Below are 27,514 nucleotides of genomic sequence, written 5' to 3'. Positions count from 1 at the left end.
GTGGGTGGAAAACACCGAGGGGAAGCTGCGAGCATCAGATCCACGGATCTGCGCGAGGAGCTGGAGCTCAGCGGACGTGTCAACAACTCTGGGACGAAGCGAGAGACCAAGCGAAGACACGACCGAGCAGGAAGCGGGAAACCAGGATGTCCGTCTCTGAGTTTTCATCTCTCTTCTTTCTATTTAAGTTAATTATCTCTATGGCGACCGAGCCAAACAAATTTAAACTTGCTGCAAAACAAAGACGAAAGATTTTCCTTTAAGGTCCAACTGAAATCACATTCAGTCATTTCTTTTTGCAGCCAAAGATAAAGTCAATGTCTCCTTGAAAATTATTGTTAAAATATATATATATGTATATATATATTTTTTTTTTCAATTGTTATCAAAAGGAAGAAAAACAGGTCTTTAAGGTCAGTAAGAGAAATGTGAGCTGGTTGGAGGGTTGTGTCAGCGTGTGTTTGATTGACAGCAGAGATAAAGTAAACCAACTGCAGCTGTAAGTTTACGTGTTATTTAACGTGCTGCGGCCGAGGGACTCATCGGTTAATCTGTGTGTTCGGTCGTTCGACGAGGACGAGACGTGCTCGTGGCGGTGAGGAGGAGGCGTCAGCGTGAGGAGATACTGAGGCTCGTTGTTCAGAGTCTGTGGCTGTTGCGCCGTGCAGCAGGCTGTTAGTCATCGTGACGTCTGCCTGTGACTGAAAGCTGACGTTATTGTTTAACACGTGGAAACGAGTCCTCCGTCAATGCGAATGGACACCAAACAGTATTCCAACAAATGAATGCAAAGACGTGTCGTCGTGATTCTGCTGAATATATTTTCTCCCCTCGAAGCAGAACACAGGTCAAGACATTTATACAGTGTGTGTGTGTGTGTGTCAGATAAAAACATGCCATTTCATTTCACCTCACTGGTTATAACTTTCACTCATCAGTCAGTTGCATTCTTAAACCATTTTCCAAAGATTCCTCAAAGTCTCCTCCTACCTGTGCGTGAGTGTTGGGTCGCTGGTTACTGTCTTTGTCCCCGAATGTTTTCCTGCAGTTCTCGAGCCACTGCAGGGTGAGACAGGAAAAAAACATATACAGATGAAGGGACGTATGCATCTACATCTGAGTGTGTGTTTACAATAAAGGTTGGACAGGAAGGAGATTTAATAAGAGTGTTGTACTTAGTGAATTAAAGAAGGCCTGTTCCAGGGAGCGGGATAGTATCTAGCCCTCCAGGGACCATTGCCGTCTCATTCAATTAGCACCCCTGCATCCCAGAACCCTCTCCAATCTCATCTCTTCCCTTCATTCCCCTCCCCCCTCGGCCTTTCCTCCCACCCCTCACAGCTTCTCGTGCCCGGCCCGCTCTAACTGATTTAGGAGTGCTGAGGGTTATTTTTAAACCCTTCAGCAGGGGGATGTCACTAGTGATGCAGACACTAACAGCAGCTGAATCTACTCATACACCAACACTGATTCAATGTCCGTCCCGCTGATGGGACACGCCGGGGCTTATCCTCAGCATCAGCTATTTGTCTTTATGTCCTCCCGGCTCTTCATGGTGCAGTTTACACACGCTTCCTAAGCTCATCTCTCGTGAGATGAGACGCCATAATGAGACAGTTCCTTACATCCACACTTCCTGACGCGGCAGCTAAAACTGCAGTTGTGGCAGTCTCAAGAATCACAGAGGACGAGAGGCAACGAGCCCTCAGGGAGCAGCTTCAGAGAGAGTGAGAGAGCAGATGTGATCAGTGTGGAAGATACTTGGAGACTTACAAGCTCTGCTGCTTCTCTCTTGGCGTTGTAGGTGTCCAGGTGTTCCTGCAACTCCAGCACACTAAACTTCAGAGTCTCCAACAGTCCACAAGAGACCAGCTACAACAGCAAGACAGGACACCACATACATTAACCCACAACAGCCAATACATACACAGTACATGACAGAAATATCTACAGCAGGACACAGATAAACATTAAGGAATATGCACAGCATGCTGCGCTGTTTTTGATACGTTACTGAATATTCCCGCTTTATCAGTTTAATTTAAGATGATTGCTGCCTCACCGTCTCTGCGTCCAGCAGCACGGTGGGACACTGAGAGCGAGACGTCATGACTTCCAGGGAGCTGAGGAACTGATTGCCCATTCGCTGGAGCCTTTCCCCAAGGAAGCGAACAGATGCGTGTGTGATGGAGCCAAATTTCCTCTGAATACTCTGTTGTAAACAAGGATGTGAAATTAAAAGAAAAGGAAGAAAAACTCTGAGATCATTCACTGGTAAACAAGACTGTAGACGCAACAAAGAAGAAACAGCCAGAAAAAAGCATTTAGTCTGCATGTACCTGAAACAGTCGGGAGAACACGTGGAACGTGTAAACAGCAGAGGAGCCATCTGTATCCGACAACATCTGGTTGACATGGCAACGCCAAGCATCTTCCTCATTGTCATAGGCAACAGGCTGGAATGCTGCCAGGATGGCAGAGAGGAAGGGCGAAGGGGGCGGAGAGGCCTGGATCTCTGGGAAGCAGTCTGCGTCACCTTCATCTTGACTGAAACACACACGGGGGCCAATAAGCTCCAGTCTGTCATGATCTACACTCCCCTAAGTCTTCACTGAAGGACAAATGTAAACACACACACATGCTCGCCGTCACTCGCTGCAAGTAAACAACCTCACGTCGCTGGATCTCTGCCTCCCTCTCTGCAGGTTTTGCTGCAGTATATTGAGAGCTCTAACCTACTGCAGTGCTCTGGCACAATAACAACATATGAGCTATTAGCATTTTAGCATCATGCGAACATCTCTCTCTCTCTCCCTCTCTCCCACACACACGTACAGCGGATACTCACAGGCCAGTCGGACCAAACAGCCTGAAGAAGCAGACAGAATATAAGTATCTAAAGCCTGCGCTGCCGAGCGCTGCAGCGGACACAGCCTCTGTCCTCATCCTCACCCCAACTCTCGCTTCTCTTTCCCTTACTCTCTCCCCTCGTCTGCAGCACGACTGTGCTGCAACTGCTAACAGCACTAGCGCACTGCACTCCCATCCCACACAGGACTGCAGAGAGCTCTATACAAGCTAGACATCTACACACACAGACAGATACACACATTCTGCCAAACAGAGCCAGCTCCCGACCTCACAAAGGCTGAATGTTGCTGACTTGTTTTTCTCTTGCTCTCTCCCACTCACAGAAATCCTCATACACAGAAAAACATTCAGCGGTTTAGTGTGTAGCTGTACACTGATGTCCACCAGTTATAGCTAAATGACTGACCGTGCATGTGTGTGTGTGTGTGTCTACGTGTTTGTTCAGCATTGCTTCTTCATATTGAGGCTAGTTTAAAACCTTTAACTTTACAGCTGTCCTCCAGCGAGAATTGGCCCACCTTCAAGAGGAATTGTTTAGAAGTGGACTGGAGCCAGCCCCCCCTGGCCCACCTTCACAGCCCCACCCCACCAGGGATCCATGCCAAGGAAGGAATTGCCCATCACACCATCTCAAAGACCTTCATCTCACACAATCTAGACTAGCTATGATACTGTAACTATTCTCTGATCAACAGATATGATTTTTATCACAACAGAAACTGAAAATGAAATAACTTTTAAGTGACAGTTCAATAAGACTGAACTGGTTTTAGAGGTCAGTCTCAGTGTGGTGTCTCCACACTGAGACATGTACACTAAAAAAAGCTGCATTTCTCACAGCTGACCTGAACCTGTCAACAGTTCTCACTAAATGTGTGAAAACATGACTCGTGTGCATCCGGCATTTTCTCTGATCCGTAAGTTTGATCCACTTACCTGGACATGCCAGATAAGTCAGCCTCCTCCTCCTCGCAGCGCTCATCCAGCTCCTTCAGCGCTTGCGTCACATCCTCCTCCCACACGGAGCCACAGGTGCTGTCCGGGTCTGGATCTGGATCCGGCTTTGTCTCTGGGGGCATGGGCAGGGGCAGGGGCAGAGACAGAGGCAGGACCGTCTGGGAGTCCTCCTCACAGAGGGACCCCGGCGGAGTGTCTATGGCCAGCGGGGGAGGGTGGGCTGGATCCAGGTCTTCCTGAGGGTCCTGGGTCTCTTGGGGGTCCTGAGAGTCTTGAGGATCCTGCGAGTCGGGGAGGTCACACAGCTCCGGCGGGTCAGAGGGCAGAGGGGGGGCGCTGCAAAACCCCGTGTCCTCACTCACACTGCTGCTCAGCTCGTCCGCCGCCGTCACGCTCACAGCGTCCTGTAACGAGAAGCCAGACGGGGGCTCAGGTGCAGCTGGGCAGGTGATTACACATTATAATCCCTTTTTTTCCCCCCTTTTTCTAACAGTTAAATTACTTGGTTGTCATGACAACATGGTCCCTTAATGTCAACTGGAGAACAGCGATTCACTGTTTAACCTTTCAATAGCCTGAATTAGGACGGCTACGGCCTCCACTTAAGAATACATATTAGTTTCAATCATTCCAGAGGGATTTTCTACGACGCTCACATCCTGGCAGATCGCTCTCTACACTAACGGCTCTCGTGAGAAATTAAAAGAAAAAGAATCAATAAACAGGAGCCAATATCACTCTGTCACTGAACTGCTGTTAAAAACTTGACCTGGATGCTAATAAAACAGTAGCATGGTGGTAAAATGACAGAGTGTACACATCTCATCCGCCTGCCGCCTCACTCCTCTGACGCACACCGACTGATTTACGACCTGCGCTCCATCAACACGTGTAAATGATGGGGCTCCGTCCGTGACGTAACAACTTCACCAAACATCGTTTTATAATACAACCTGAATACATTCACGTTTGACTACATGAGCACCAGACCAGTCACAGGAAATACTGAAACTCAGACTCTAATTAAGAGCGCTTGGTTTTTTCCTGCCTTGTTTTTTAATTTATTTATTTTATTTATTTATTTAAAAGTCTAATGCATTAGGAGAGTGTGGCAGGCAGCCAGTACATCACAGAGACAGCGGCTATATTACAGAAAGCTTTTAGAAGTGGTCGTGGCCATCCTGGGAGGGAATGAGTAAGAGTATTGATGGTTTTATCTCGGGCTCATTAGACTAAGAGCTGGGGCCGTGATGGAGGAGATGTCCTTGGAATGACATTGAGACGACTGGCTGGATGTAGTTCCTAGAAAGTTACATTCAGTCAGTGTGTACAGCGAACTGTCGTGTAGGAGCAGTGACATATAAATATATGTATGAGCTGAGGCTACTCCTATATTTGAAGGTAAAAGATCAGGCTACTTAAACTCTGCCATTCCCACACTGCACCTTCAAATGCAAATCTTGTACAACATCACATACTCACCATTGTTAGTATAAGTGATAAATGTCAGTAGCAGTAGGTAGTAAAGCTGTTCATCACAAGAAAAGCTATGGCTTGTTAATATGGTAGCAGATTAAAGGAGTTTTCAGTTAACCGCACATGTAAAGTTAACATACCACTTGCAACGGACTCATACTCACACATGCATTTGGTGAAGATAAAGGAGATGGTGTCCATTTCACAAGTTTTTAATGGTGGATTTAGTCGGAATGGTCAGTGGCTGAGTTATTGGAGGTGAGCAGTAACAGCTGACCTGAGGTGAGCTTTGGTTTTTCATCTCTCCCCCAAATCACACATGCAAGCCGCACAACGTAGCTAGTAAGGAGGCAAGGGCTAACCCTCCAGCACCCACACCCAGAGCAACAAAGCAAGCAGTGGTGGAAGGAGTCAGAAGCAGCAAAGGCAAACCCACGATGTCTTAACCCGAGAGCAGACGGACACAATTACAGAACCAGCACTTTTACCCCCGTCCAACCGAAGGCAGCTGATCCTCCGTCTCAGCGACAGACAAGCCCAAAAGTACAGCAGAAGCAGATAAAGGCGAGAAGGGAAAGAAAAAGACAAGCTAGAAAGCACCCGTGCACCACATTTTATTGCTGCTCCCGATTGATCGCACCTCAGGCAGCTGGCTGCTGGTGCTGTCTGAGTGGGCCATCTCCAAAATGGGGCTATCCAGCCGAGGTAGGGAGGGCAGGGAGGGCAGGGAGGGCAGGACAGTTGCCTCCTCAGTCAGTGCACTGCTGGACGATTCTTGAGACTGTTGTAAAGAGTCCACATGGTTGGACGCCGTGTCGTCTGTAGCAGAGTCACTGTTCAGCTGGAGGAGAAATATAAGAGGAGCGGTTAGCGTCTCTGCTGGGACATCAACATAAACACGATTCAGATTGTATTAGAGGTCGTCTGGTTTGATACACACCTTTATTAAAAGTACACTGAGGCTGTGCAAGACGTACTTTAGGAACATTTCTCAATACAGTTAATATGTAATCTTCACATGACTCAACACGACCTTCCTGCAGGTGTAACATACTTCAATCATGTGCTGGGTTTAATATGTTCATAGACAGTTAACTCTCATTATTAATCATATTACAGGTGGTGATCAGTTTAGAACTTTGTTCATTATGAGCTTGTTGTCGTGTAGAATTAATACTGAATTAACTTTTGTATAACTGACTCTTTCCAGGTTCGTTTGTGTTGCTCCACAACAAAAAGTATTACATTACACCTGTTTCTGTATCAGTGCATGTTTAGTCATTTTAGTCCTCCTTTCAATTGATTTAGAGCTTTAAAATTACTTCAGGCAAAGAAATAAAAAATAAATTAGATCATGCCAACGTCAAAAATATTAATTCATTTCACTTTTCCAGAATTCTGTTTAAACGACACGTCGATGCTGCATGCTCAACTTTTTCTAAACGTTACACAATATAAAACTGAATGACAAGAAAACATTTTTGGGGCAAAAGCTCATTCTCTCACCATGCACTACCAAGGTCAAGAAGAGCAGAGGAAGAGACAAAGAGAGCGTCCCCGTTAGACTGAGGGAAAGCATTTCTGTATTAATGGAACCACTGCAGCAGCTTTGGATAAGATCTTGCTTATGAAGCGAAACAAAGCAAAGAAGAGTTAGAGACGAGCAGCTGGACAGTTAAAGGATCATGCTGTTATTCTGACACTGGTTTTTATTTTATACTTTCTTTATATTTTTTATTGGAATTTTATTAAATTATAGGAAAAAAAGAAGATTCTCTTTAAATAAATCAATTAATGATTTACCTTGAGTTAATGTGAAGTGAACACATTTTTATTTTGTATTTTCCTACACTGTACTTACCTACTGTAAAAATAAAAACTAATGTAAAGAAAGGACAGTAGCATTAATGTAGCTGTCAGAGGTGGAGGGACTGGGCTAAGGTTTGAAGGGGGGGGGGGGGGGGGGGGCGTCTACCACCAGCGAAGAAGCAAGCATCTAGCCCCCGTCCACACTGGCAGCAGGTCCAGCTCAGTACGCACACACACACACGCACACCATGCCAGCGGGCTGTGTGAGGAGCATGGTGGGTTGGGTGGGAGGAGGAGGAGGGGAGGGGGGAGGGGGGACCCTGATTAGAGTGAGACTTACAAGGCCAGAGCGGGTGAGAATCTGGCTAGCACTCAGTACCTCCTCCTCAGATGATTCGTCTGTGTCCTCGTGGTTGGTGAGGTTGAGGCTCGGCGTGCTGCCCGTGTACTGGCACTCCTGCAGAGACGGCGTGTCCCCTTTGTCCATGCTCTCCAGGGAGCGGCGACGCACCCCCCAGTTGAAGTTGTCCATGCTCTCCCCCTGCAGGACGACCCGGACAAAAGCAGTAAGACACAGAAAACGGCAGCGTTTGGGGGGGGCGGATTTTTACAAAACAAGGAAACAAAGCACAAGACAGACAGATTACAATCCACAACTTAGAAAAAAAAAAATATAAATAAATAAATAATAACATGAACTCATGAGAGTGGGTGAAATTATTTTAGGATGGCATGTGATGCAACATTCTACAGCTATAAAAGTAAACAACCAGAGTAGCAGTGATTTCAAATCAAGGAGCACTACAGCACTTCATTTAGTGACGACACACAGAGACAGCAGGGCCCAGCAGAGAGCAGCCTCTCTGACAAGCTCTCCGACCCTCACACTTACCTGCAGCTCCTTGTGGCAAGAGAAGAGAAGGAATACGTGTGTTAGTAGACTTAAGACGGTTAGAAAAACAGACATGTTCCTACTACAGCAAGTCAGGACAAAACAAGTGGGACAAACAAGACATTAATCTTGTTAAACTGGAACAAAATATCGTGTGTGGTTGAGAGTAGTGGTAAGAGAGTGACAGAACTGAGCGGAGTGGATTTGAAACTGTAATATTTTAAAGATGATGTATGGAAATACTTTTACTACCCACCTCGACATATTATCTTTTAATCAAAATCTAAAAACTACAGTTTTTTTTTACACATCTTCTTACTTTCCGGACTTCCACAGAAGCTCCGTCGTGTGTGTTAAATTCTTACCTCAGCATCCTCCAACTCCACATCTAAGAAGTCAAAGTCCTTGAAGACACCAAACTGCTGCTCACTGCCTGTATCCTCCCCCTGCACCTCCTCCTCTCTGACCACCTCCTCCACTGTGGGTATGAGGCTGGTCTGCTGGTCCGCAGAGTCCAGGTCCTCACTGGATGAGAACACCACCTGCACAGGATGGAGGGAAAGAGTCTTTGTAGTCAGAGAGTAAAATACGATTGTTGTATGTCCATAAAAAATAATAATAAATAAATAAAAAACACACTTTTCAAACAAAAATCAACCACAATTAACAACACAAAGAGAAGATACCAGCAGCGGTATTCTTAACAGGGAATTTACAGAGACCTTGTCTGAGGCTTTAGAGTAGGAGAGGAGTCTTACAGATGGATTTTTGGGAATGCCAGACTCTGGGCCACATAACGACAGGACGTTCATCAGCCGCTCTCTGGTTCGTCTCTGTAAAAAGAACAAACGGAGAAAACCTGTTGTACTTTCTGTACAAATTCTGACACACACTGTAGATTGTGCACAGCGTCTTCAGAGTCCAACGCCACCACAGCAACACGGAGTGAGAGAGTAAGAGTGAAATAAACACAATTCTTCAACATTATTAAACTATTTGCTTTGTTTACGGTGTTTGTTTAACTGGATCATATTTCACTTGTCAAACCACAGCCATGTGTGGTCCGTGATAAAAACAGAAACTTTATTTATATTATTAGATTTATATTCCTGTTTCTGTGAGAATATTGTACCACAGTGAAGTAATTCTGACAATGTAGGATTATTAAAATCAGTGTGTTTTTATACGTGGGTTCAAAATACAAAGCTGCAGGTAGAATAGTGAAGTTTGTTCAGCAGTTTGTTTTAGATTCTGTCTCTGTTTGGGATCCATTGAGTTTCTGTGAAGATAAATAGTTTTGTTGGCTGTATTGGTGATTCTGAGCACATATCAGATCTAATAAAGGTGGATGGATCCGGTGAAGCTTCTCCTTGAACGGTGCTGCCTCCCACCCTCTGGTTTGAGTTAGTGCACAGTGTTGGGTGCCTTGTGTCTGTTTGAACAAGTACCTGGGAGAGTTGAGGTCTCTTCCAGCTTACTGGCACCAGACCGTTGGAGTTGGAGCCGGACGACGTGGAGGAGGTACTCCGGGTTACAGCAATCACCTGCGGCTTTCCGTTCCGGCCCGCTGCAGTACGCTGGTCACCATATTTATGCCCTATGATCGGCGTCTATGAAGTCGAATAACACCAGTTAGCAATGAAAGACTACAAAGAACACCCTTAAAGTGAAAGCAATGAGGTGCGAGCAGATACAGCGGCAGCCACTGACCTCCGAGATGTCAAAGTGGAAGTCTAGAGTCTTGCCGGGCAGCTCTTTGGAAGAGTTGTTGAATATGCGCGTAAAGGCGATTTCTGGAGAGCCGCAGGACTCTGTGCTGTAGGAGCGCTGCACGTCATCTGGAACGACGAGGCTGGCCGAGCGAGACACCACCAGCTTCAGAATGTTTTGGGCCTCCTTCCAGTGTGGGCTCTGTGAAACACAAACACAGAAACATAATGATCCCACTGTGAGATATCAGGCTGCGTAGGACGTTTCTCTAGAATGCATGAATGTGAAATTTGCCTCAGAAAACCAAATAACCCCCCCACACACAGCAGCTACAGACTCTGTGGCTATCAGCTATGGCCTGCGTTCATGTGAAAGGACGAGCCAACGAATACAACTCGCCGTGCACACCAGTGCACATGTGCTGGAATACTGTTTACGCACAAATACAATGCGTTCTACACAAGGCGGCTCTGGTAGTAAACCAGTACAGAGTCGGCCTGAGGCAATAATGATATAACAGCAGGGAGAAGCAGCTGAGTGAAGTGAGAAGCATAAAGAGCCCTGGGTGAAAGGCTTCCATAAAGAGCTGTGGCTGCATAAAGAGACCTCTTAACAATGACCCTCAGATACGTTATTCTGTCTTATTCTCAATTGTGCTGCTATTTATAGACCAGATCATCCCAGTGTTCACATACATCAGGCTGTATATGAAAATAGGCTGCGCCCCGCAGCGTCCAACCAAACATGAAACTGACCAAAAGTAGATCCGTGTTTTACTGGCACCTCGTAAACTCTCACTGGCCCAGCAGCAAAAAAATGAACATAACTCTTCTTATCCATAATGTAATAATTGTCGGGGCCCAATATTACAACACTTACAGTAAAAAGAAAATTCAATCATTCCTTTATAACATTTTTATTGGTGTTAGCTCAATACAAACTCTGAGCAGCTGAAACAGAAAAGTCTGTGGGGCACAAACACACAGGAACCCATGATAAGTAATTTATGAGCAGCCTGTCTATTAGGTCGACCTGTGTTTTCTAACTGAAAATAACAATGTCTGCAGGGTAAAGGGACGAGTGTCTGATCATGTCAGTAATTTCATTGGTGCCGGAAATTAAACTTTAAAAACAGCCTCAGAAGTTTTCTTAGCTGTTTAGCTCATGGAGCTTCATGTTAGAGAAACACACACTCTGTTCTTAAAGACCGACATGTGGTACGTCCCAGGTAAATTAAAGTTCACTGGTCCGATCGGTTTTGTCTCACCAACTATTATAACACATATTTGCAGCCAAGTGGTGTATGAGGAGTATTTATTACATATATTTTCTACATAAGTAATTTTTTTCTCTACTCATTAATTTATTGAGCAAATAAGAAAAAAATACCTGATAATATTTATCAGGTAACTTGCACAGCAGTGAGTGAGATATTAAACTAGAAGGTGGTGAATTCTCACCTGAACATATTTGCCGATGATCTTCATGATCTCCAGGTTGAACTGTTTGACGGGGGCTGCTGATAGGTCAATATGACTCAGCAGGCTGTAGATGATCTGCAGCAGGGACTGCTGCATGCTGGGAAGGCCCTTTTCCAGCAACTGAGAGACAGAGATGGACACATTACCGGTGTGATCTTACCATATGTGACTAACAGCGACAAGTTTGATCCTCGTGTTGCATACCTCAGCCAGGTACGTGACCAGGTTCAAGGTTATCTCAGCAAAGGCATCGTGGAGGTAGCGACAGACCACGTTGATCCAGTTGGTGCAGTCGCGGGAGTAGCTGTGTGTGCTGTAGAGGCTCATCATGTGGGCCAGGTTGGAGAGCGTGGCCGACTTCTCGTCTGCGCACACCTTGGCTATTTTATCAGCCGTCTCCTTGCAGAAAGGAGTAGGGCTGTCAAAGTGCTGGATGAGGTGTGGTAGGAGGCACAGGATATTCAAAGGAAAACCTGGAGACAGACAACGTCAGGCGTCACGTACTTAGACATGAAATCTAGAGCAAAGATATCATTTGAAGTTAAAGGTAAAGTCAACGTGACAGAAACGCACTAAATGTAAAGGAAGACAACGAGGTGTCAGGGTTATAATACGGTGTCTAATTTCAAATTTAATTTACTTCCTGACTCACAAACACATTAGTTATCAGCACACTATTTTTTTGCATGATTAACATTGATTTTTTAAAATACAAAAACACAACAACAAGTCCATGGGGAGCAGCGGGGACTCTCATACACACTCACCTGCCACTTGTGAAGGGTCTACCAGCGTATGTCTGGAGACACTGATGAGTTTGCTGAGCAGGTGGATGGTGAGCTCCTGAGTGGAAGCGGAGGTGAAGCCCTTCAGGAAGAGCTGCAGAAGGCCAGGGAAGCTGTACCACTTCAGCTTGGCCTGGACCTTCTCCAGACGCTCTCTGCTGTCGGGGCGATCCAGAGGCAGCTGGCCCAGCAGCTTGTTCAGCAGCCGCAGCGCCAGCAGGTACTCGAACTCGTAGTCCGACTCCAGCAACGATGCGGCGATCCAGAACACGGTGGCCATCAGATTCGAAGGGTCCACGGGGGGGATGGCGTCCCCCCCCTGGCCCCCTCCCCCACCCAGTGATGATAAGCTCCGCGTACGCGCCAGGTTTCCGTGGCTACCGCCGAGCCGGTCGGCTACGTCCAGGGTGTTGCTCCTGCGTCTGTCGCCCTTTCGTTCGCCCATCAGGCTCGCGCGCAGAGAGTTGCTGCGAGTGTGGGCGTTATGGAACAGACCGCCGCTGTTCAGGTTCAGCTGGCCCGTGCTCTTCCTGTTGGCGGCAAACTTAGGCCCCAACAAGTGATCACGAGGAGAGGTTCTGTTAAAGAAATAAAAAAAAGTTTGTAAATGACAACTGGTAACACACAGTGAAGTTATTAGCGAGGCTGTGAGGAGAAGGACTTACTGTGCTAAGGCAGTGAGGAGGTCGTAGTTTTTGACTGTGTCCGCAAGCGTGTCAATGCCCGACTCCAGCGTCAGGAGCAGTTCAATGACAAAACCCTGGAGAGGAAAAACACCAGCAGCCGCGTCAGTAAAGGAGAAACAGATGACTCTTCTGTACCTGCAGCCTACGTCCTGTCATCATCACATAAAGCTAATTTGACCTTTAAATTGACCCGTGCTGTTCTGAGGAAATGTCTGATCTACTGTATCAGACAATGTGACGACAACTGGCTTTAAAAGCAGGTCAAATGTTTTACTTCATACAGACAGAAAAAGTTTAGATGTGTTCACTCTTCAACCTGCACTTAAACATAAAGACCTTTGTTACCATGTGTGAGAAAAACACCTGTTTTACTAACTTCTAATATTATAATATAAGTGAAAGCAAAGTCTCAGCAAAGTATCAGTTCTAGCTCTAGTAAAAATGCAAAATGATTCTATACATTTAAACATTTAAAATATCTTGACTGCTGGAGATGAACCTACAGAGACAAATGTTAAGAACATTCAGCATCTAAGTGAATTGACCGACAGCGTTTCCTGTTGCATATGAGAGAACCGTGTCACTGATGTTCTGACCTGAGCCTCCTCTCCCGGGTCACCCACAGTCTCCACCAGTCGAGACAGAATGTCAGACAACGTCGCAGGAGTCAGAGGTTGTTTGAGAGCCCTGAAAATCTGGAATGAGCGTCCAGCGTAGTGGCGGGAAGGACAAGACAGAGCGGTTTGCAGAGCTACTTCACTCAGCAACGACTCCAGCTGGAAACCTGAAGGGAGGCGTGTGCACACACAGGTGAATATGATAAAGCCACCCAAACTATACCTGTAGCTGCAGGCTGATATTAGTAGCTACGAACCAAACTGACCTGACTGGGAATGTTTGAAGACAGTCACGACGTGTCTGACAAAAACACTCAGCTGGTCAGCGCTCTTGATGTTTGGGTTCTTTGGTGACACATCCTCGTGGTTCCAGAGCGGGCCCCTCTTTCTACAAGACGAGAGCAACACACATCAGGCGCCGTGACCCGTTACAGAATCACACCAGGCAAAAGGAGCCACTATGACACCAACCCCAAACTCAAACCCATGCAAAGTTAAAAAAAAATACCCCAATCCTGTCAGACACTGCTGGAAGCATGAAAGCAAACAGTTGAACAGAGTGAGTGACGTGGTACAAGCGTGCCGATACATCTCAGCGGTTAATACTGACGCAAACTGAGCATGTGAGTTAGTCAGCAACACGAAGTGACGACTTTAAATGTGAAGTTATTTTTCAATTGAATGAAAGAAGCTCTTCTCACCTCGATGTGATGAACTCGATGAGCGCTTTGGCCTTCTCGTCCTGTTCAGCAGTGACATCCACCTCACTGAGGAGTGTGGGGGAGAGGTGGGACAGAGCGGTCCCCCCCGCCCCGAGACTTATGCTGGAGGACGTGGAGCTCGAGCTGAGGCCGGAGTCCGTCATGGGTGACGGCTGACAGTCCGGCAACAGCTCCTGAACGCCTACAGGAACAAGCGACACACGTTATCGTACGCATCGAGCCGCGCGGCTTTGTAGGCATCTCGAGGAAATGCTTCCTCCTTCATGATATTTTAACGTGATTTTAGCAGATAATGAAGGTTTCACTGTTTCTTCATGTGACAAACTTGAGTTCATTTATTCATGTGGTGTTTTATGATGCTGCTGGTTTCTAAGCAGGGTGTCACTGGGAGTTCAGTGGGACTTGGTAGTTTAAATTTAACAGTCTGTGACAGGGAAACCTGACTCTAGAGACCTAGATCGTTGCTGCCACCCAGTGACCTGCCTTGGCAATACAACAAATGACTCTGTGCAGTATTTCTGTTACTTTCGCTCCATATACAATAACAAAAACAGTAAGCCTTCAGCTGGTGGGGAATCATTAAACAACAACAGTTCTCCGAGTCTCATTTCTCTCCAGAGCAGAACTGACCTGTGAGGCTGAACTCTGGAGCTGCTGGTTTCACAGTCAGGACCCTCGGATCATTGTAGTCTCTGTTGCGTAAAAGCACCATAGCCACAGACTGAACGCTGCTATTAGCTCCCTGGACCACCAGCAGGTGAAGCAGTAGACGTTTGCAGTGCTCGTAGACCTCCGGGTGCTGGTGATCAAACCCTGGAAGAAAACGGAAAAGACAAAGGGAGATTAGATGCCGTGACTTTAGCAGGTGAAGCCGTAATGAAGTCAGAGAGATTAATTAAACTCAGTTCTACACTACATCCTATTATAAACAATCAGGAAGTGAGTTACCTATAAAAATTGCATGTAGCAAAAGGTGCAGGTAGGCGCTCCACTCCACTTTCACCCCATGGTCCACGATGAGGTCCGTCAGCAGGATGACTGCGATGTTACATCTGAAAAACACACTTCAATTAGCGCCGTGCTGTCGTCCATAACAACCTCCACCTTCGGTTCCTTGATTGATCTGCTGGTTGATTAATGACCAGATTTGTTTGTGCGGAACATTATGATGTCACAGTGAAGTTGACCTTTGACCATTTGGATGTAAAATGTCATCACTTCATCTTCAGACATCAGACATTTGTCATAAATTCTTTCATAATTAGTGCGTGAATTCATGAGTTATGGTGGGGTTTTCACAGTGACCTTTGACCTTTGACCACTAAATTCTAAAAATCAGCTCAACCTTGAACATAAGTGAATGTTGGAGCCAGATGCAGTGAAATTCCCTCTGGGCGTCGCTGATATATCACATTCACAAGAACACGAGGTCACCGTGAGTTTGACCCTTGAGCAAAATCTTATCAGTTCATCTTTGAGTCTGAGTGAATGTTTGTAAAAAAATCGGAGGAATTTCCCTCGAGGGCGTTACCGAGATATCACATTCGCGGCTGTACAGAACCAGGAAACACAACGCCTCCGGTCATGACTGCCGCTGACGCACAGGCATAAGAACAAGGCTTGACCTAGGCAAAGACCAGAGTAGTGTAATGAAGAGGGGGTGAAAGGTGACGGTTGTTGTACCTGTGGAGCGGTACAGCAGGGGCATTCGTCTCTGGCAAATAGTCCACCAACGGAGACCAACAGCCTCCTGTTGGAGGGAAGGGGAGAGGCTCCGGCCTGTTGTGATCCATCACTTTCAAACGCCAGTTGGCGTAAAGTGGCATGGAGTCACCTGGAGAGAAGGGAGGAGATTATCAGAAATGTTGCTGTGACACCATTTCGGAGCAGGGGGGGGGTAAAGAGTTTGTTCTTACTCTTCTCTTCTTCGTAGGAGCCTCCAGAGCTGCTGCTGTAACGGGATTCCAGACGATGGTGCTGGCGGTTCAGGTTACTGTTCAGACCACTGTAGATATCCAGGTGGGTGTAACTGCAGAACAGACACACTTTATTTAAAAGGACAGTGTCAGCAGTGAGGCTTTTTTCCTGCTCACGGCCAGAAACTTTTAACTTCTCCATTGCATCAGCAAAACTTTTCCAATTAAAAGTATCTCACCTCACAGCCGTCAGTCTCTAAAAGAAACCTGAGAGACTTATAATTGTTCATCTGAATTCATTCTAAGTCAAATAAAAATTAAAGCAGGCGTTCTAATTTTAACTTTCTACATAAGAGGAACTATGACACATACTTTTAGATTTCTGCCACAACACAAGACACAAGGCTTGCATCAACATCGACAGACTCGACACAAACATTGCAGGGAGAAGAGAACTACATGATTTCAGGTCTCCACCTCATTTGCATCGAAGCCGAGATACATTTTGGTTATTGCCACAAAGTGACCATGATACACTGCAGGATATCTGCTCATCAGAGGCAGTCGAGGATCACTTTAATAAGTGCACCAACTGCAGGAACTCCACACTCACATTTGTAGGCTTGACAGAGAGCTGTGTACTCCCAGCATTACATTAGAACAGTGCTGTAGTTCATCCTGTACCTGTCCTCCATGTTGGAGTCTTTGATCTTGCTGTCATGATGACCGTCGTTTCCTGGCACCATGGTATTGCTGCTGGAGGTTGTTCCTGAGAAAGCCGACATCAAACAATGACCATCTCGCACTGACAAGACATTACTTAGTCATATGGCCTGAAGTGTGAACTAGTGCATTTCCAGTGCTCATTAACCTGAGGTGACTGAGGGGATCTTGTAACTGGAGGTGATGCGGTAGAAGGGGGGGTTGTCCATGTGAGTGACGGCTGAGCTAACGGGATCAGTCAACTCGAGCTCACACATCAACTCCTCCAGCAGCTGCATAGTCTTATCTCTGCCCAAGTAAACCACCACTCGTTTCACCTGGGGACACGCACGGGACACAGTCACAGAAACATGAGGAGCTGTCAGCCGCTGCAGCACATAGATGACGGATACACTGCACCATGTAAATGTGCTGTAACTTACATAGGGCAGGAGGCTGGGGTCACTGTTAACTCCTGACATACTGATGAGGAAGTGCAGAATGATTTTGAGGTTCTTTGGCCAGCTGTCTGCTAATGTGGTCCACACGTTCTCGATCTCTGACCACGCAAACTCGTCCCCGTACTGTAGAAAATAAAGACGTTTCATGATACATCCACTTCCTCATTCAACATCTCATCAGCGTAAACCTGAGTGCGCAGACTCACCTTGGCGGTCATGAACATGAGGTTGTTTAGCACCATGGTTGTTGCGCGAGGGGAGCCCCAGCCCTCTCCACGGAGCCAGCGCCTGCTGTTGACCATCATGATCTCCCGCTCGTGAACATCCTCGTCGTCCTCGACACTGCCGCAATCCTCCGGTCGCCGTGCGGTTGGTTTAAAGTCAACCAGCTCCACATTGTTCATCCAAGGCAGGAGGTAATGCAGCATCACTTGACGACCACCAGGATGTGCTGTCTGGATACGCTGGCTCACCTCTGCAGGAAGGTAAATGAAGCTGATTCTGAGCCGTTACACAGCAGAAAGAATCTTATTTCTATCTTTTAGTGTCAACAGTAAAATTGCATCCTCTGCACTTTCCAAAGTTCTCTGTATTGCTGTAGTGAAGTGAAATGGTGAAACTGATGAAAAGTGGAATTGTTAAGATTTGCATGTAGGCAAAGCTAATTCATTTCTATAGCACATTATCATACACAGAGGGAATTGAATGTGCTTAAGAGAAGTAAAAGAAGCATAAAAATAGAATTAAAAAGCACAATAAGAAAACTGTGTGAAACAGTATAAAAACACAGATTTCCTGCTGCTCAAACAGCAGCTGTAAAAAAAATAAAATAAAAATGTTGGAACGAAACAAACCTGAGAAGATGGGCAACGTCAGCTCTGGGTAAGTCCGTGCGAGCTCCTCAGACAGCTGGTAGTAAGACACAGAGTAGAGGTGTGGCAGCGGCGAGGGAGGGGTCAAGATGCCATCTGTTCGCTGGATCTCCAATTTGTGGGCGTAACGGAAGAGCTTGGGTTCCAGGATCTACGAGTTTCAAGACAAACAATAACAACACATTAAACAACGGCAGTGAATACGGCCGCGTTACGTAGAACAGAAAATTCTTTGTGACAGAAAGTCTGACCTGTAACAGCTGCATGGCCACTTCATAGATGTCCCTGGAAGAATCAGCCGCCTTGAACAGAATCAGGTTCAGCAGCACCACAGTGTCAAATTGGTAATCCCTAAGAAAATAAATAAAACACATCCATGTGGCTCCACGAGAAACCCACAAGAAAAAAATCGGTTCAAGTCGTCACTGGGAGTTGGAGTTACCTGTTGTGAAAGACATTGGCGATGGCCCTGAAGCACCCGGCAGCCACACGGCGGGAGCCGGTGTAACAACGGTCCACAGCCCAAAACATGAGGTTGCTCTGGTCTGGGTTCAGCTCCAACAGCAGCATCACTGCCTCACAACCCAGCTGGTGAACCTGGAAGACCACAACGCAGCAAAACTCTTACAACCACGGTTCACTTCTTCCAACAGTCTCCACTTATTCTGACACATTTTACAGTATCCAGTATTGGTGGTACTGGACTACAAACATGGACTATGTGGTGACAAAAACATTTAAATATGAAGTACTTTAACATTTTGTTTGCAGAATCACTCAAAACCAAAAGGTGTTGCATCTTGAAAAGACTCATACGAAACCTCCGATTACAATGTTTGACTTAACAATTATTTTAATCTTAACTACTTTCTATAAATACTCCATTTTATTGTGTAGGCTTTCGTCTGAGTGAAAGTGTTTGGCGCTGACCTCTTGCAGTACCTCTGAACACCACTGTGTGGCGCTAGCATCACGTTAACTGAACCTGTTCTATATAACTCTGACCTCAGGAAGTCTTTCAGTTCAGTTAGACTGAACCGATTGCTCCTCATTAAAAATGAATGACGATGCTCAGCCTGGCTGTATCACTAGAGATTATATAATATAATATAGAGATTATACTAAAGATAATTATATACTGGTTGTTGGAGCTGTTTTGCATATTTGCCTTATAAGTATATTGATGTGGATATACAGTATGATGCATTTTCTGATTTTTAATTATGCCAATCATGTGTTTGAAAAGTCCCGCCTTCAAGCTTGATTTGTTTTGTTTTTTTAATCATAATTATCATGATAAATATTATGATCCGACGCCTGATAGGCTGAGGTGATTTGTAGGTGTGGTCTGCCCTTTAATTTAGGTAAACAGTTGTTCAGGGAAGTGAAAGGCTAAACGATTTCCAACCGCACAACTCAAGTAGTATGAATATCTTATATTATTCTTTACAACTTTAAGAGTATCTTGTTTATATTTCCTCCATGAATAAATTCTGAATCGTGACTCTAAGGAGAGAGTGTGTGTTAATACTGTGACTGCTCCTATTGTGTAATATATCAAAACATGGAGGAACTGCATTGTGTGAAATATATCCCAGAAAACAACTGAGCGCTTTTCCCAGCTTCCTCCGAGTGTTCGAGACTTTTCTTTTCTCACGTTCGTCCCTCCGCCTAACAACCAGCACTCATCCGTTACTGTCAGCGCCTCCCCTGGCCAAACTATCAAAAGGCAATTTCAGTGATAATGTCGGCTGACACTGTAATATTTCACTCACTTTCTTGTCCTGAGAATCCAGGATGTTGTCCAGCCACTTGTAGAGGTAGCCATCAGAGGAGAGGCCAACGTTGTCAGCCACAGGTCCACAACACAACACCGCAGACATGGCCTGGAGCATTAAAACACAGATATTAGTTATCAAATATCAGTGAGTATGGATTTCAACATCTCTACCTTTTCATGAGTTTGTGCATACCTTTAGTGCACAGTACTGATGGCGGTTGATCTGCATATTTCTGTCACTGTAGCGGTCGAGGGGAGTGAACATGATGCTGAAGGGCCCGGCCCAGTGACTGAACAGCATGAACAGACTGTGTCTCAGCGACTGCTGGGGGAAGATGGTTCTCCGCTGGTGAACTGAACACAATAAATAATGAAGGTCATTCATAAAACACCAGCTTTAGACAGAGATTCAGCGTAAATACGAATCTGCTTTTAACCGAGATATACCTGGGACATTCTGGATGATGTTAGCCACGAGTGCACTGAAGTGACACCGAATGTCCTTCAGTGTGTCAGAGTCCTTGTCATTTTCAGCCTCGAGCAGCTGCCTGGTCAGATCCACATACTCCAGCAGCGTACTGTTCAGAGAGTGGCTCTCTCCATCCAACCCTCCGCTGGCTCTGCAAACAGAAGAGTAAAAAAGGTCAATTTCAAATGCATGAAAGTGCGAATGAATCCCCCCCCCCCGTCATACTGTACAAATTAGTTGTGGGTTACTTACATCTGACTGATGACACCAGCATCGGCCAGTAGCTCAAATATCCGGACCAGCTGGACCCTGAGGATGTCGCGACGCCTGCGCCGCTTCATGTTCTGCAGAGCGAAGACAGCAGCGTCGTAACTCAACTACATCGTCTTTTGATAAATACAGAACGTGTGAACTTGTGGAGCAGCACTTACTTCAGGTCTTCTCTCTAGAGCTTCTTTTATGATGGGATTTAGCTCCTCTAACAACTCTCTGAAGAATATGAAAGTTACATGTAAGTAAATAACGAAAAAAGGTATATAAAACATACACCAAGATATATAAACACACATATGTCAAGTGTGGTTTACCTGAAGGCCACGGGGTTGGTCCTGCCAAGCCCCAACACAAGAGACTCTGTGATGTCCATGCTCTCAGAGCGCATCATTGGAACAATGTGTTTGAACAGGGAGGAGGGGGACGGAGTGCCAACAATCTGGAAACAGACACAGAAAGATCACGGTTCATTGTCAGCTGCTATGATGTTACATGGGCCCCTGTATCATCTGTTGTCCGCGCAGGTGCTCCTGACCTTTGAATCGTAACTGTAGCCGCTGTCCGGCGTGGACGCCAGCGTCTCGGGCGGGGAGCAGCGGACGGAGCCAGAGGTGGAGGATGAGGAACACATGGAGGAGGAGGCGGAGCTGCAGCAGAGAATCAGGTAGTTTCTCCAAAGACCGATGTAGGAGTCGCTGCTGTTCAGGCTGTTCACCTTCTTGGCATTGATGGGGCTGCTGCAGGTGGACGAGTAGGAAAGGTGAGAGATTAAGGAACCTGGGATCAAATGAGCAGAATGACACTGCGCTGGGGGCCCAGAGAACAAGGAGCCTTCTGAGTGGTTGTGTTGGGGGGCTTCACATGGGGGCGGCATGTCTTATCAGTCTTTACAATTAAAAGTTTTCAGTCCACCACAGTCAGGGTTAGGGTTAGGGTTACACAGACATCATCACCTGATCGTCTCAGTCAACGTTAAAAAACAGCAGCATTGACAGGAAAACAAACACAATCACACAGGTGAACAACAACAAAGACACAGAGAGGCTTGATGAAACATACTTGATGTCAACTTGGGGGGACAGTAGCTGCAGACGGGTGTAGGCAAACATCCAGGCGTAGTTGAGGGCGGTGGGGCAATGCTTGGGCAGGTTCTCCTGCCGCAGGTAGCTGGAGAAGCTGATGACCCAGGGGTCCTGGCCCTGAGTAACGTGGGCAAACACCCAGATGTGCGAGGGGCTCACCACATCAAACTGGTGGCTGATGGGAGATGAGCTCCACTCAGCCAGCGTCTGAAGATCAATCCCACTGGGACAATACAGCAGGTTGGTCTGCAGAGAGAAACAGAGGGAGACGAGTTGAGTCTCTGAGTGTTGCAGCTAGTTTTATGATTCTGAAAATAAGAAAAGGGGATTTATACCTGGTCAGCTCCCGTGAGATGAATGAAACTCTCCAACACTGATGCACTTAACCTATCCATTACATCAATGGCCAATTCTTCATCCGCCTGAAAGAGTTGGAAAGATAAAACACGTGTCAGAAAACAGAGTCTCAGCAGACTCGTACACATTGGACTGTTATTAGTCCGTCACAACAAAACGCGCTGTAAGTAGTTACCTTGCCAATGCCCAACGCAGTGTGCAGCGCACGGACCTCCTTGAGGACGTTAACAGCCAGCCGGCGCGTGGCAGGGCGGCAGCTACAAAGAACCACCAGAGCTAAACCCTCCACCACATGCAGCACACCCAGCGGAGGAATACGTTCCAGGGACAGAGAGCGACCGCTGCTGGAGCCCTGTTCACGGAAACACGTCATTAAAATCACTTTAATTATAAAACTATAAGACTTGAACACAACAGTAATGAGCTAAAGACGGCGGAAACTTCCTCGAACCAACCTGTGCATCGTGACTCTTATTGCTGCTCTGCACGGCCTGCCTCCATTGGCTGATGAGCTGCAGGAGCATCTTGACAGCGTTGTCCAGCAGTGTGGGGTGGACGTCAGTCACCTCCCGGACAATGAAGTAGACAAAGCCTGAGAGAACGTCCTCACGCCACTCTGGGAAATCCACCATCAGGGCCTGAAGAGTGGTAAAGGCAAGGCCCCGCAGCTCCTCGTCCATGTGGATGGTCAGTCTGCAGGAGGAGAAAGACATTAGAGTACGAGTGGAGGGCCACCAGGGCGACAGTATATTGTGTAGAGAGGGTGAATTACTTGGCCAGAAGCTCTATTAGATCTTGTCTGCTCATGCCGTCTGGTATCAGTCTCGGGATGGCGGCCACACACGTGCGGAACAGATCGATCTTTGGCTTCCTCTCTCCCCTGTAGAGACAAACGATTTAAATGAGATACCGTTCTCGGTCAGAAACACACAATGAGTAACTGCACGGATCCGAGTTGCGGCGACATACGTGATCATGTCCTCAGGCTCCTTGTTGGACATCTGCACGTTGGTCATGCTCATGGAGCGTCCCACCTCCTTGTCCAGGTGTCGCAGGATGTTATCTAAGGCTTTTCTTACTTGTGGGTAGTACAGCGACATGCCTGAAAACACCCAACACAGTCAACACACTCACAACACTCATCTTATATTATGATGAAGGAGTATTAGGAACATGGATGAGAAATAAAAATGAGGAGGAAGATTTTCTTTCTTCATTGTGCACTTGGAGAAAAAAAGTTGAAATGTTGAGAATAAAGTCAAACCGAGTCAGAAGAGGAAGAATTTTATTTAAATTTTGCCTTTCGAGAAAAAACTTGACATTTCCAGATTAAAGTCGACCTTTTGAGACGATATCAAACAGCGCGTGTGGCTGCCTCTACAAAATGCCTTTTGTAGATGAACTGATGAAATTCTACTTCAGAATCGGCTTTAGCAACAGAGATATTCACTCGCTCAGACAACCGATCAAGTTGTTTGATCCTGAAAGTGTGGAGACGCAGGCGTTACCGCAACAAAGGTCCCAACGCGCTGTGGCGCATGGATTCGTACGATAAGCTCATCCTTGGCCCTATGACTCCTTCCTATATTATAATGCAGGTTTTGAAAGTGAAGTTTGAAGAATCAAACCCACCTATGACCTTGGCTTCTTCATCAGTGAGGGTGGTGTTGAGGAAGATCTTCTTGACACGCAAGGTGTTGCCAGAGGGCATGATGATCCCTGTCGTAGGCATAGGAGGCTCCCCGTCTTTCTGCTGCAGGCTGTCGGCGATCACCAAGAAGGCTCGCAAACCGATATTCATCCTCTGGTCAGGGAGATAAGAGAGGGAGGATGAGAGAGATCCCACTAACACTAACAACTACACTATCACTACAAGCCTCGTCAATACTTCACCTCTGGATTGATGGTAAAGGTTTTGTGAGATTTGCCCACACACAGCAGGTCATAGATAATCTCCTTCATAGCAAAGTCCAGTCTTTCCTGTGGCGACAACAAAAACAGACCAGCGATCACAAACACGCACCACATGGTACATCCCTCGGTTTGAGCTCAGTCCTGATATCAGTAGTCGTCAGTCCATGCCACGAGCCTACCTGAGCTATGAACTGGATGATCTTGACGAAGATGTTGAGGGGCGTGTCCCTTGGCACCACGCTGCGGGAACCTTTGGGGAAAAGTGCTGAAACGATGCTAAGTAGCCGACTAGGAGGAAAAACAGGGGAAACTTTATTTAGACAACTTCTATTTGATATCTGTGGGTTGCAAAGGGGTTTGATAGAGTGTGTGTTTTAGTCTGAGGGTGGAACTGACCTCTGTGTGACAGTGTTACTCTCACACTTGATCCTGATGATGTAGACCCAGAGCAGTCTGTAGAGCGACTCCAGCGCTACACGGGACATTTTAGGGTCTTTGTTCTGCAGATGTAAGAAGAACAATATGAGCCACTCAACTCAATCATGACGGTTTCATTACCCACCTGATCAGAGCTGACGTTGTCTGGAGAAACTGAACACAATAAAAACATGTACAAACGTATGACGACTAATGAGTCACCGCTTGATGTCTGACCACTCAAAGTCAACATGGCTTCAGACTCAGAGTTTCTAAGACGCATCATCAGTAAAACTAGTGGAATACATCACTGTTTTATAACCTGTAGGAAGAAATGAGTACGGAGATGGTCGTTCTCAACCAGAGGGAGTCTTTTTTTTTTTTTTAATACACTGCAAACCACTGAATTAAATTCTTTGCTCCTGGAACAGAAGACATCCAGTCCATATTTCTGTTATGCTGAACATCCATTTTGTTGAGCAACCATGCTCAGAGCATGTGATGTGATTTCCATATGACAGCTTTGCCCTGATGGTGCGCTGGAGTTTTGTGGTTTACCAAAACGGCCTTCTCTATCCACCCACTTCGCTGTGGCTGCATTTCCTTTGAACAGTTTAATATTCAAAGCTAATTAAACAACAGAAACACTGAATGTCGACATATCAACAAGGAACAATTCTCAATCAGAAGGAGTTTTAGAAACTCTGCTGTCTGGTGATTCACTGTGAACACTCAGCTGAAGGACAGAGACAGATATCACTTACTGGGAGGGCAGGGTGGAAACGCTTACACACTGAAACACGCTATACCATAAAAGGAGCAGGTGGCAGATACGTCAGAGGCAAGTCATCTCGAAACCAGCATAAAGAAAAACCTCAGAGTCAGAGAGAAAAACGTTTTTTTTTGTTTTTTTTTTTGGTGAACTGACATTTTAAAGTGCTATAAACCAAACCACAGTCCAACGGTCCCTCTTCGTACTGCAGCCATCTTTCCATCTGCAGCTCGACAAAGAGCAGAACAGGAGCTCACACAAACAAATGCAGTCTGGGGCATTTTGATTCTTTTTTATATCATGTCAATTATTGTGATACATGGGCTTGGTGAAAAAGAAGGTAAATTAAATAAAATTTCACTAGAACACCTGGAAAAAAAAAACAGCCACCTCTCATTTCACTGCTGTGCACATAAAAGATCTCTGTCACGTGCCGATCAACAACTTAATAGAGACAATACTCAGTGTGTCAGGTACTGGATCCTGCATCAAGAAAACTGAGAGCATGGTGTAGCTGCTGCCAGCCTGTTAGCCTGTTAGCATGTTAGCAACTCCAACAGAAGAACCAAATGACGCTGTCAGACTGCAAATCCCACAATCACTGATTGAGCTTCATGCTTCTATGAGCTTCTCTGACCCTCTGCTAATAAATAGCAGAGATGCACAATATTGAAATGTGTAATCAATACTGTTTCACTTGGTGTGGATGTAACTATAGATTACTGCTGAATCGTCCATCATCAAATATGCTTGATATCATGGAGATCATACAAATAAATACACAATATATTTTGAAGTTATTTTAGTCTAACAGTTCATCCCTATTAAACACAGACATGTACCTACGGTAAAAATCTGAATATTATAATAATATATCTGACAAATGTCATAACCACTGCCCGTAAACACAAACCAGCTCAAGAGCAAAAGCCGAAGGTGACATCACAAGAAGTTCACATGTTCCTCTTCACTACTTTCATTGACACCGTCCCGACAGGGAACCACTCTCCACCCTTCAGCCACGCAGGCCGGACTGTTCTACCCCTACGTCCTGGTGAGGACCCGAGGACCGCACTACGAAGCAGGATCTGGGCTTTAGCGAGGTAACGTCAGCTTTAACCCCAGGTTTTTCAGGGTTTATCAGAAGTTACCATGGTGATTTACCCCGGTCATAAGTGAACCACGCTGAAAACCCAGGGTTTAAACCCGACATTACCTCGCTCACCTCAAATCCTGCTTCGTAGTACGGACCTCCGGACCGTTAAAAAGACAGGGAGCACACCAGGCAGGTCACTGGCACCAGATAACTCACCTGCAGCGTCTCAATCTGCTTTCGGATGCTGTTGTTAGACGGCATCTGGAGCGAGTCAGTGTGAGAAGAAGATCAAATGACAGGAGACAAAGAATGTGGGGTTTGGGGAGGGACACATGCAAGTTAAAGGCAAAAACAAAAACATAACGTAAACAGACATGACAGGAGCGGTCCAAAGAATTGACTTTACTCTCGTCAGTGTGACGCTACGTAAATCAACACTATCTCACTGAAATGAAACACAATGGACTGTTTGACATGCCGCTTCTTAATTAGTGGCATGGAAGTAAAATTAAGTAACAGTCCATTTGTATTTGATACGATGTTACATATTCTCTCAACACAGTGAGTAAAAATCTTAATTAAAAAGTGCAAAAGCAAAAGCAAAATGAGGTGTGCTGTGGTCTGGAAATCAGACAGTGAGACAGAGAAAATACACAGAAATAGATGCGTGGACATGAAGGGGAACACAGAGGGATGAGGAGAAGGACATTTAAAGATGAGGATGGAAAGTGATTTAAAAAAAAACAACAACAAAAAAAAAAAAACTAAATTCCCTGTTTCACCTACAAAACTGACGAGAAGCAACAACCAAGTCAGCAGTCCATTCGAATCCATGAGAAGCACACGCAGAATGCAAACTGTTGTATTTTAACCCTGTGGGGATCATACTGACAGTAAGGCTGCACAGTTACGGCGTAAATCATATTCTCCATTAGTCTGTGAAATACTGTTATCACCAGTATTGATCAGGGTTCAGATAAGACAGCCGTGTTATTTTTTTTTCCTCGACCATTTGTCCCTGTTGTTTACTGAGGTTTATGTTGAGGTCAAATAAGTAAAAGTAAACGAAGCATCATGTAAATCCATCAGGGAAAAAATTATTAAAAATCATGTCAAATAATCAAGTTGTACTGACAAGATAAAGTCGAATTTTGAACTGTATCTACATTAACTAACAACCTCTCTGTCTTTACTGTAAATGTGCGTCACATACACTTGGTATTCAAATGATAATTTGTTAAGCGTATTGGAGGTGGCTGAGCTTTCTGGGAAACAGAAAACATAAGACTTTAGTTATAGAATAACACATTTGTTGTCTATTTTTAACCATCAAAAACTTGTAATTATAATAATGACCTTATTGTGAAGCCCAACTCTAATTCAAAACTCTTCATAAC

At 45.7% G+C, this 27,514-nt stretch overlaps 1 protein-coding gene across 15 annotated transcripts in view; it reads right to left on the bottom strand.

The window, feature by feature from the left end:
• Positions 1 to 27,514, bottom strand: part of fryl (furry homolog, like) — a 64,971-nt gene that overhangs the window by 5,289 nt on the left and 32,168 nt on the right. For 6 of the 15 annotated variants that reach the window (XM_056378073.1, XM_056378072.1, XM_056378060.1 and 3 more), the window contains 47 exons: positions 26,334 to 26,378; positions 24,229 to 24,332; positions 24,012 to 24,120; positions 23,812 to 23,898; positions 23,551 to 23,722; positions 22,888 to 23,020; positions 22,691 to 22,798; positions 22,374 to 22,611; positions 22,094 to 22,270; positions 21,897 to 21,983; positions 21,539 to 21,807; positions 21,015 to 21,216; positions 20,794 to 20,918; positions 20,638 to 20,695; positions 20,459 to 20,550; positions 20,185 to 20,357; positions 19,931 to 20,091; positions 19,733 to 19,843; positions 18,400 to 18,554; positions 18,209 to 18,308; positions 17,940 to 18,108; positions 17,292 to 17,560; positions 17,068 to 17,208; positions 16,794 to 16,962; positions 16,607 to 16,691; positions 15,923 to 16,035; positions 15,690 to 15,840; positions 14,955 to 15,058; positions 14,637 to 14,819; positions 13,986 to 14,187; positions 13,551 to 13,672; positions 13,264 to 13,451; positions 12,647 to 12,741; positions 11,964 to 12,559; positions 11,401 to 11,669; positions 11,176 to 11,316; positions 9,716 to 9,916; positions 9,454 to 9,615; positions 8,728 to 8,838; positions 8,371 to 8,547; positions 7,454 to 7,654; positions 5,945 to 6,145; positions 3,808 to 4,232; positions 2,340 to 2,547; positions 2,063 to 2,212; positions 1,774 to 1,872; positions 991 to 1,059 (listed from right to left, as the gene is read on the bottom strand). In XM_056378073.1, the coding sequence (XP_056234048.1) occupies positions 991 to 1,059; positions 1,774 to 1,872; positions 2,063 to 2,212; positions 2,340 to 2,547; positions 3,808 to 4,232; positions 5,945 to 6,145; positions 7,454 to 7,654; positions 8,371 to 8,547; positions 8,728 to 8,838; positions 9,454 to 9,615; positions 9,716 to 9,916; positions 11,176 to 11,316; positions 11,401 to 11,669; positions 11,964 to 12,559; positions 12,647 to 12,741; positions 13,264 to 13,451; positions 13,551 to 13,672; positions 13,986 to 14,187; positions 14,637 to 14,819; positions 14,955 to 15,058; positions 15,690 to 15,840; positions 15,923 to 16,035; positions 16,607 to 16,691; positions 16,794 to 16,962; positions 17,068 to 17,208; positions 17,292 to 17,560; positions 17,940 to 18,108; positions 18,209 to 18,308; positions 18,400 to 18,554; positions 19,733 to 19,843; positions 19,931 to 20,091; positions 20,185 to 20,357; positions 20,459 to 20,550; positions 20,638 to 20,695; positions 20,794 to 20,918; positions 21,015 to 21,216; positions 21,539 to 21,807; positions 21,897 to 21,983; positions 22,094 to 22,270; positions 22,374 to 22,611; positions 22,691 to 22,798; positions 22,888 to 23,020; positions 23,551 to 23,722; positions 23,812 to 23,898; positions 24,012 to 24,120; positions 24,229 to 24,332; positions 26,334 to 26,378 (7,707 nt within the window). The remainder of the gene's footprint in view (positions 1 to 990; positions 1,060 to 1,773; positions 1,873 to 2,062; positions 2,213 to 2,339; positions 2,548 to 3,807; positions 4,233 to 5,944; positions 6,146 to 7,453; positions 7,655 to 8,370; positions 8,548 to 8,727; positions 8,839 to 9,453; positions 9,616 to 9,715; positions 9,917 to 11,175; positions 11,317 to 11,400; positions 11,670 to 11,963; positions 12,560 to 12,646; positions 12,742 to 13,263; positions 13,452 to 13,550; positions 13,673 to 13,985; positions 14,188 to 14,636; positions 14,820 to 14,954; positions 15,059 to 15,689; positions 15,841 to 15,922; positions 16,036 to 16,606; positions 16,692 to 16,793; positions 16,963 to 17,067; positions 17,209 to 17,291; positions 17,561 to 17,939; positions 18,109 to 18,208; positions 18,309 to 18,399; positions 18,555 to 19,732; positions 19,844 to 19,930; positions 20,092 to 20,184; positions 20,358 to 20,458; positions 20,551 to 20,637; positions 20,696 to 20,793; positions 20,919 to 21,014; positions 21,217 to 21,538; positions 21,808 to 21,896; positions 21,984 to 22,093; positions 22,271 to 22,373; positions 22,612 to 22,690; positions 22,799 to 22,887; positions 23,021 to 23,550; positions 23,723 to 23,811; positions 23,899 to 24,011; positions 24,121 to 24,228; positions 24,333 to 26,333; positions 26,379 to 27,514) is intronic. The other 9 variants (XM_056378062.1, XM_056378068.1, XM_056378070.1 and 6 more) reach the window with 5 other exon arrangements.

Source organism: Seriola aureovittata, chromosome 6, assembly GCF_021018895.1.
Source record: "Seriola aureovittata isolate HTS-2021-v1 ecotype China chromosome 6, ASM2101889v1, whole genome shotgun sequence".
NCBI lineage: Eukaryota > Metazoa > Chordata > Actinopteri > Carangiformes > Carangidae > Seriola > Seriola aureovittata.
Note: the sequence above shows the minus strand (reverse complement) of the source record. Positions and strands in the feature narration are given on the sequence as shown.